The sequence below is a fragment of the Helicoverpa armigera genome, chromosome 25 (genome assembly GCF_030705265.1).
Source record: "Helicoverpa armigera isolate CAAS_96S chromosome 25, ASM3070526v1, whole genome shotgun sequence".
Taxonomy (NCBI): Eukaryota; Metazoa; Arthropoda; class Insecta; order Lepidoptera; family Noctuidae; genus Helicoverpa; species Helicoverpa armigera.
The window spans coordinates 5,745,163-5,755,490 of NC_087144.1; the positions used below are offsets into that span (position 1 = coordinate 5,745,163).

General features: G+C 36.1%; 1 protein-coding gene across 1 annotated transcript; it reads left to right on the top strand.

Moving 5' to 3' along the window:
- Nucleotides 1–279: 279 nt before the first annotated feature.
- On the top strand, nt 280–1,331 carry LOC110383153 (uncharacterized). The gene is made up of 2 exons (XM_021343896.3): nt 280–569; nt 1,015–1,331. Exons 1-2 carry the CDS (start codon nt 432–434, stop codon nt 1,192–1,194), a joined length of 318 nt encoding a protein of 105 aa, XP_021199571.2. The 5' UTR covers nt 280–431; the 3' UTR covers nt 1,195–1,331.
- Nucleotides 1,332–10,328: the final 8,997 nt, after the last annotated feature.

Here is a 10,328-nt window from a genome sequence, read left to right on the forward strand (position 1 = left end):
CGAATTGAGAACCTCCTCCTTTTTGGGAAGTCGGTTAAAAAGAAAGTAAACCCTGTTAATCCAATCGATGATGCTTTTAGCACAATGATATCAATGAAAGGAATTCTTGTAGTTATGGAGATGAATGGAAGTGACGCCTGGAATGAGGAATCCTAAAATCGTGAATTGGTCAGCGATTTTGCTGGGCTCTTCAGCGGATTGTATTATCCCAAAGAAGGTTCAATTCATTTCCGAACTGCAAACCATTGCTTCGAGCTGTCAGTGTCACTGCTAATGTCATTTTGCAGCTGAATCCTGTTGTTTTGATTTTATCGATTGTTGTAAACTGTAAATGAAGGCCTTTTTTGTGCAGTAGCACATTTTTCTGAATGCTTCATTGAGCACCAATCGTAGTGTGATACTGTAAGAGACAAATTAGAAGTCGCCACGCAATGACTTCGGCGTCGTCGAGTAGCGCTCGCTCACTGTTCGCCGAATCAAAGCAAAGACTAGCTGAGAGAGTGCAAGTCAACATGAATAATATTTCGTCTTTGGCCCGGCAAATACAAAGAGGATCTAAGTCCAATGAGGTACTTTCTTGTTTCTTATTATTCAAGTATATCTGACGAATTGTATCTTCAAATGCTGAATGTTGAAACAAGATTGTGCCTAAATTTACTAGGTACAGGAAAAAGTAAAAAGTCTTTGGGTACAAGTTAATAGTTTGGTCAGTGGGTCGTCTTAGTATTTTACTTGGATAATAAAATAATATGTTGATATGAATAAGTAATCTTATAATATCATAATTACTTTATCTATATTAATAAAAGAGGAAACATTTTTTGTTTCTACCTCAATCAAAGGCACTGGAACTTCTGAACCCATTAAAAAAAACTCTTACACTGTTGGCAGCTAGACTATTGCCTAGTAATGTAAACTATATATCAAGTCTTTCCCGGACACGGCTGATTTAATTAGTAAACCGTGCTAACAATAAGCTGAAAATCATATAAATTTTAATATATTAATTTCCAGTTACTATCAAAAGCAGCTCGAGACATGGCTTCAACGGAGCATCAGATAGAAACCAGTGAAGAGAACCTTAAGAAGATGCAACTCATTGGCGTTCACATGGGGTACCAGTTCGAGAACATACAGAAATCCGCACAAATGCTTACGGAGATCGGAGAGAAAGTTAATGCTATGCAAAGATGATAGATGTAGTTTAGTTTGTTATTATAGCACAATTATTCCCAGTTCATATTATTATGAAGTTAATATACTTAGAAAGAAGTAATTTTTTAAAAATGTTATGTTCTGAAACAATTATTTTTGTTTATTGCTGTCCCTATAGTGAACAAGATATATTTTTGTTTTGAACTCTAGCTCAGTATTTCAACCCTTCAAAATATACAGTATATTTTTAAATGATCAAAATATATACATATAGGTTGGGTATATAATGTATAGGTAGGAGAGCTTGATATTGCAGTTAAAAAAACCAAAACCAGCATCCTTAGGCTACCTAAAATGTAAAGTGATATGTTTAAATTTCCATTTCCATTGATTTATTAAGGCTTTGTGTTGGCTGGTTGGCTAGCTATTCCATTAGTGACATTTTGTTTAAATAAACGTTATTAGTTTGGTTATGAGTTTGTATAATTGTTTATAATAAGTTGTATATAAATAAATTATAGTACATAATAACATATTTTTTCTTTTTATCATACAGAATTTTCTATGATAATTACTTCTTATATGCTTACAATATTTCATAGTTACTATAAGGAATATCAGTATCATACAATTTATCACACTTATTAATGATTTATCGATTATACTTATTTGCAGTTATTGTATCATTATAATAACATGATAATTATCATATTTTTATGCGTGAATGAAACACTTTAACATTATACCTCTATAATATGAACAGTGTGTGTTATGTGAATGGAATATTAACAACACAAGTTATAATTTTGTCTACTAATAAGTGACCTAAAACTAGCCATAAAGATTTTATTGTACACACTTTTAGAATATTAATAGGCACAAAACGTGTCGTTCCTATAGTGTCTGTTCACTTTATAGCGTTAATCTCAGGAACTACTAGATCGATTTGAAAATTTCTTATAATGTTAGATAACCCAATTATCGAGGAAGGCTGGTATAAGCTACTTTTTATCTAGGTGCGGAGATTAGTTCCAATGGGACGCGCGTGAAATCGCTGGCGAACACTGGTACAGGAATAGCTTAATAGTTATTTGTTATACAAGAGTGCAAAGTTGCTTTTTAACCGCGGGCTCAATTTTGATGACCGAGCAAGCGAAGGATTCTAAAATTGAAACACGAGCGTAGCGAGTGTTTCAATAATTAGAATCCTGAGCGATAGCGAGGGAATCAAAAGAGCACAAGGTGAAAAATCTTTGCACTCGAGTGCAACACGTAACTTTTCATCCCACCTCATCGAGGAAATTAAAACAAAATGGCGCGCACATATGAATATCAAATTACCTAAAAGAAGTACCTATTAAAGTTCATTTATTTGAAAACTTAGTTTAAAAATGAAACGAGGTTAAAAATCTTTGTAAAAACAATAATAAAAATTACTTAATTAATTGAATAATTATTTTAAGCAGTATTTTATTTGTTTAATATGTATTTGTTTGAAAAGTCTTATCAAGATTGTCACAAATGGAGTATTGCACACGATGTTCTAAATTCTAATCACTTTGCCGCTCTAGAGGATAAAAACGGCTTTTACGCTCAGATATCGAAGGGTAAAACTACTCTTTCCGAGATGGTGGGATGAAAAAGTTATTGACCACTTTGCTGCTTCGCTGTCACTTATTGCTATCAATATCAGTTAGGAGTTTATACACACCTCTGACATCTCTACGAAAACAATATTTAATAGTTGAACACAATAGGTACCGTATTTCACTTTACTAAAGATATTAGATCCCTTTCACATCAGTGTGTTTCTAGTTTTATCCTCTTTTTTAAAAGCGCCTCTTTTTATCCAACTGTGCTATGCAAAGGAGGGTAGGTATTTATTAGCGTCTTTGACAAAAAAGACAATGCCCAAGTACCTACCTAAATACATGCTGCGGGATTTTTCGAAAGAGTTACCGCGGCCTTTGGTACTTACCTACATAAAAGGCCTACGACGGAACACGACGGTTTTTAGTCAGTAAGAGTCTGACACTCCCTCACCGCTGCTCACCCGCAGCGGGAGGGGTCATTTGATGATTTTTGGCGTCGTTAAAAAAAAGTACCTTCATATCTCACGCGCTTTCAAGAAATAAAATATCCGTAGGTTCCTTCATAATTACGTAGTCGCGGAACTATTTCAATAGATAGGAACAAAGATAAGAATTAGGCATTTACCTAGATCGTGACCGGCTTGTCTCAGGAAGTTATCTGTCCAGCTTCGGTATTGGGTCCATTTAAAGTAGATACCTATATATTGGGATAGATAGACGTAAGTTTGACTCCAATTGATTATGCCTAGTTCTGTTCCGGTTAAAGACTTTGAAATGGAGAAATATAGCCTCTATTGTTGTGAGGAATAAGGTCTGTTTTAGGAGAGGTTTACGTCATGGCTATAGGCTTCATTTGTCTACTTCTGTTTGATGATACAATGGGTCACATACTCTTATTATTAGGTATAAGAAATGGGGAACTTTTCAGCATTCAAATCAAGTACACATAAATGTACCAGAGCCTGAGAAAGAACTTAGGCTACTTTTTATTCGGTTACGGGAAGTAGATACCAACCTAGTTTTATATGATCTGCAAGAATTGAAAGTGATGGGCCCTTCAATTCGATAAAGTCCTGCAGAAGACAGATGAGACCCGTGAAACCGAAACTTTTGTAGATACCTATAGCTACTTAACACTTGACTGTTCTGAAACTTAGCAGTAGTAAATATAGATATGAGGTAAAGATCTTTTGTTAAAAGAAGCCAGACTATTGCGTCAATACGTAGACAAAAAATATTTGACAAACAAAGTTTTTTAAGTCTAGCGAAATTTTTAAGCCTTGTCCCGTTTTCCAAACAAAATGATTTATTTCGTCATTTATTGTGCTTTTGCACATAACTCACCTGCCAATTTCAATATTCCAATTTACGTAAACTTACCTAATACTTTATACTTACTAGTTCCAGTTGATTTAATCCATAATAATAGCTTTTGAACAGGAATCCTTACTTAGCTTCCGCCCGAAGTTTTACCTGCATCCCGAAGGAAGTTTTGCAAGGAATAAAAATTATTATATGGCACTATCTTAGTTCTTATCTGCCTCCCCTCTCTCCAATAATTTTCGGACAAATCGGTTTTCCAATTTTCATTCATTCTTGAGTAGGTACATAAATAGTGTAGGTACGTTTCTACCCAAAAAGTCATGATAGACCTATTCGCTTGTCTATTGTAATTTTGAGAAGAAATGATGAAAGAAGAGAATTGCGTGTTTTTTTGTGACCACTATACAATAGCAACCAGTCGGCTAAGAGTTTCATTGCTGTGTGTGAATGCAAACTATGTTCACTGTCTAAAACAACACAAACCTTATTTTAGAAAGAAGGTTTTGTTGCCATTCCTTCAAGGAATTATAAAAATTACATCAATGTATAACAACGAGTAGGTAGTTAATAACATCTCATTATTACATAGTATTTCTGAGTAGAACAGTTACAACTCTCTAAATTATTACGTAGTCCGATATCAATCATCGATATCAAGATTCGATCAAGTAATTGCTTAGCCATCATAAGGTATTCAATAGAAACATTCATTGGTATCGATTAACTCGAATCATGTCATTTGAAATACGACTATCGTTAGAATTGACTTAACATTTCAAATATGGTTGTGTAGGTCAAGAGACAGACATCTCATTTCAACATAGCAATCATGTTTGAGCCACATATATTGCGGTAAACAGGACTCTTTGTTTCAGAACACACATTAGTTATCCTCTAGTAGCCATACAGCCTATTAATAGGTATTGTCATAAGTTTTTGATATACAATCGTGCCTACCATGCCATTGTATCCATTGCCCGCTCTAATTCTTACACTTTCGTTTTTTTTTTCTGCGACATCTATTATTATTCTATTGGGCACGAGGTTATGTAACCACTGCCTTTGGAGTTTTGATATAATTTTTACTGCTTTGTGTACCAACAAGTTTACGTTTCGCGCGTAAAAGTCAGCCATCTTTCTTTTTGCGGTGACGTAAAGTTGAATATGGAAAGTGTTGCTTTTTGGTAGCGGCAAAGGTAAGTTTGTGTTACAGTTTAGTCGTGACTGCAGAAGCGACGGCCTCAGTTACGCAAGTTGCAAGTTGTAATTACTTGTGAGTCGAAAGTGCAAAATTAGCGGGCCAGCTAATGTTGCTAACAGTCTCGTTCTGATATTTAAACGAAGATACGGTTAAGTGTTTCAGGTTGATTGGAGCCGGTTTTTTGAGGATGTGATTATGTTTTTTTGCACGATTGCGGTTTGTGATATAAAGTTATATATCTATCTATAAAGTGCAAAGTCGACTTGGGCTATTAGTGTTACAATGTTGATTATACCTGACTGATCTGACCTGACCAACATTTCAATAACTCACCTACCGAAAAAAAGTCTTTCATAAGCTTTTTCATTATCCGCACGCAGGCAAACATGCCACAACCACAGCACTAAACGGTGTGGTTATAGTGTTAACATTAGACATCACTAGACAATCGATTAACGCTCTTGAAGCTCAGAATCGATTACTGCTCGGTATGATCGAATCACACGATTATTTATGAATCCAGGTTTAGTTGAAATTGCGCCATACTAGGCTCTCAGTCTTCCGCATCCAATAGCATGGTGCATCTTCAGGTCAGGAGTTCATCTAGGCGAGGGGTCATACGCCTCAACGGTTGTACGTAAATTTACTAACTTGTTTGCACAATGTAATCGACGATTAATCATGTCGATAGGAATTCTGTTGAAGTGATCTTCGATGATAATGTACCTAAGAGAAACATTGTCCTTTTTGCATATAAAAACTTTTTCGGGTTTCAATAAACTTGGGTTTCAATTGGTTTTCTGTTTTTGAGTGTGTTCTCCCCTTTCTTTTTTTATGCCGTGTTCTCAATTTTTAGTAGATACATTTGGACTATCGTGAAGTCATTAGTAGCCAGGCTTCAGAACGCCAAACTTATTTGACGAGAAGTGTTATGACTTCTCAAAACTATATGGCCAATTGCGTCGATTTAATTTTCACTACCTACTTAATACCCCAGTTCCATCAAAGTGCGTAAACAAGCAAGGAAACCTCGTCGTTGGTAATATATTCCACACGTGTAAAGAGGTTCGAGAAAGGCGATAGGTCGGTATATGTCACGGCGGGCAATTATCTACTGGTCGCGGACGAGCTTAGAGAACTTAACCCACCGGAGACGCGGGTATACGCGCTCTTCTTTTTCTTGTCCTGTTTACAATTTAATTTGGGGTCTGCGCAATACGTCTTCCTTTTCCATTGATCTCGTCAAACTCACTCGTTTTTTCGTCATACTCCTCATATTCGTATGTAGGTAGATAAGTTTATGTCCTGGGTAGTATATTTCTTCCCAGCAAGAACTCATAGGAAGCGGTGAAGGGTTTTGGGGCCAACTTTTGTTTGGCAATCGAAAATGCTGATCAGTCTAATTAGAATAAACGGTTTTCGGTTTTTGCGCTTCAGTTTGTTTGTGTGTGTACTAGCTAGCTGTGATGAGCTAATTGAGCTATCACTATTTGTTGCGTTACCTTGCCCCTGCTCGTGAATGAGCAGACCTTTATGTAGGCTGTGCAGTTCCAGTTGGTTCAATACTCTAAGCGGAGGAGCGATGAGCAGTACATGCATGGTGATTGCCTCTGGCCGCAAAGAGCAAGTGTCAGTTGACGTGGGATAGGAACTGGTTCAATAAATTGTGTAAAGATCAGCTTTGGTATAATAAGGTACTTATAAATGTGCGTGTAGGTAGCTACGTATAGATAGATAGGTACTTCTTATCCATATGGTGTATGAAGATTTACCTAGAGTTTTATGGTAGGGTCAATGCACTAATATCTTAAACTATTCTCCGGCAGGTTCGGCAAGGAGAGTGCCAGACTTATATATACTACGGTCTACGCGTTGGAGTCAGATTATTCAGCAACCTGTATATCTAAATGCAATTAATATGAGTGTTGGTTGTTTTAGGCCCAGACGCTACCAGAACGGAGTGTAGAAGTTTTAAAACAACCAATAGATTTTAAATTCAAAATGTCTCCGCCAGTTTAGTACTTTAGCCAAAATGATGAAATTCTATTGTGGAGTCTCGTCACAATTATGACGAATGTTAGCGTGACCGGGTGCTTTACTTTAAATACGTAAGGATCATGTTAAAATTGATGAGCAAGGCTCAACTTATTTATACCGTAAATCTATACTAATATTATAAAGCTGAAGAGTTTGTTTGTTTGAACGCGCTAATCTCAGGAACTACTGGTCCGATTGGAACAATTCTTTCGGTGTTAGATAGCCCATTTATCGAGGAAGGCTAGTTATCCGGGTTCGTGCAGAGGTTCCCACGGGATGCGGGTGAAACCGCTGGCAGAAGCTAGTTAGAGCATAAATGGTACGTCAATAGTACCGTACCCAAACATAAATCGACAGTTGTACCGATTATTGCGATAATTGTGAAATGTTTTCGAAGATGGCTACAGACTAAACTTGCATCAACTGAGAACGTTACCAGATATGATTTGTAAGCTATTGGCAGTTTGGTAATCAAAGTGGTATAGTTAATTGTTGTGATTAATTAGTTATTGATCCTAAAATTGGATCCTGCTAATTGTATAAGGGACAGTTTTGTAATGTTAAGCTTTTTTAGTCAAAAACTGTAGGACATATTTTATTGTAACTTGGGAAACTCATACTCCATGTTTATATTTATTTACGACTAGCCGTTTTCCCGCGGTTTCACCCGCGTCCCGTGGGAGCTACAACCCGCACCGGGTTAAAATATAGCCTATGTTACTCGCAAATATAGCTTTCTAATGGTGAAAGAATATTTAAAATCGGTCCAGTAGTTTTTGAGTTTATCCATTATAACCAAAGTAACAAACAAACAAACTTTTCCTCTTTATAATATTAGTACCTAAAGATTGAAACAAAACATTTTGAAGTTATGTTCCCTCTATGTAGAAGGCATTCATATCTTTACGGATAATTTTAGATTTGACTTGTCTGAGATTTAGATGTAACTGCCGGTTCTTTAGTAAATAGTATCTACTTTAATCCAGCTACGCTTTTAATTAAACTGTGCCGAATTGAAGGGCCTTAAATAACTGGGTAGGATTACGTTGTATAGGACCTACCTTTTTCTAGGCCATTTAGGTACCACTGAAATATTAAGAATCTGTTTCAACACTTTTAAACTGTTAATTTTGAATTCCTGAAATAAGCTATTTGAAGCTCCACGCATAAATGTAATAGTAGTGTTTCTATTCTTCTTTTTTTTTAATATTGTAAAGTTGATAGCATCCACCCTCGGGCATGCAAGCTTTTCTATAAGATCCGTACGAACAAATGCGTTAGGAGTCAAATGACTAACTACTGAAAAACCAAGATTAATTGGCGCATAGTCCTGTACAAATAAGACCTATGTAAGTATACAAATATATCTGTATATAGCAGTTATTCATCTTCCTAAAGGTACCTAGACATTACCAACAAATAGGAGGTCTGCCTACCCTAGATATAGGAAAACGCGTGCTGCCCATACAGAGTGTCAATTCACAACGGTTATTATCATGCAAATGTTACTCGTTGCTCAAGCACAGCGCATCTTGCACTAGACGTAGTTGTTACGTCACAACCTAGTACTTAGTTGCATCGAATATGTGTAGCAAGGAGTAGATGTCAGATGAGACAGATTGATCGAATTTTCGAAGTAAATTGTTAAATTGAAGGAGTATAAAAATCCTTCTAAAGTGGCATTTGGGCCGGCTGTCATTTTAATGAACATTTTTGGCAATAGTTACTGGTAGTTGGAAGCTAGAAAGTCTGATATACAGTCTTCAAGGGGGTGTCCGGGTGTCCAGGTAACTGGGCTGATTAGGTCAAATATGCAGTCGCTCCATGTCCAGGTCGGACGAATCAGCTGCAGACGGTCAGACTAGAAGCAGACCCTAAGATATTTGGAAAATATTCATAGATTTTTTGGTCATTCTAATCTCAAAATTGGTAAGTTGAATAATTAATGGCAGTCATGTATTTGCGGCTGTAAAATACCTTTTTGACTCATAACTCATACAACATCTGTTACTCAATTTTTACCGTGTTTAAGCTCTGATATCCTGTTCGCGCTTTCGCTGTCCAGAATATAAATAAGTATGAAGGAAAAATATTCGTTACTCATCGCTACAATATGGCGACGAAACTTTTGACATTGTTGATTGTCAGACGCGACGGAGATTTTGAAACCATAGAGTATGATGTAATAATTATTTTACCAATGATGATGACTCTTGTAATGAGTTTAAGTCATTTTGCTGTCTACTGATTTTGTGGGTCACATAGTCTATATTATTGTGAGTATTCTGTGTTCTTATTATATTTTTTTGCAATGAAATAGAACTTTTATTTACCTACAACATAAGAGTTATTTATAAGATAAAATAAAAGTTGAGTAAGTAAGTCTGTGTATTGTTGTAGACATTTTTGAGTAAGCTACTATTTAAGTATCAATTATTTATTTCTGTGTCCTGTATAAATTTCTTGTTTTAAGAAGAAGAGCCCTCGCACACTACACTGACGAAACTCTCAGTTTATATTAAAATCGTATAGTTATCAAATAAAAAAATTTAGTCGGTCTGAAACCGGCCAAAAACCTGAACGTAGCAATGCGCGCACTTCCATTCATCTCCAAGAGTCGAGTTTGCAGTGTTTTGCAGTGTTGGTGTGACATTTTATAACATGAGCTATTGACTTTAGTTTTTATATGTTTACCCAGATTTCCTCACGAGACCAAGTTTTTATTCGCCTTGTTTTGGTGACGTCCTACATAAAGCAAAAACTGAAGCAATAAATTATATTAACACACAGCAAAATATCTCGACGCCATTACTTCATTTTAACCAAAAAACTTGCTCTATGCTCGCGTTACCCATATTCCCTTGTTGGTCGTGTCCAGGAAACGCAGGTTATGACGAAATGCACTTTATATCATGGAGAACATAATGTCTAGCGGAGGTGCCATAACAGACAATCGCTTAAAGAACTCAAACGTCTTGTCAGTTCACTCATAACTGATAGTTTGGTCTTTCCCACAGAAC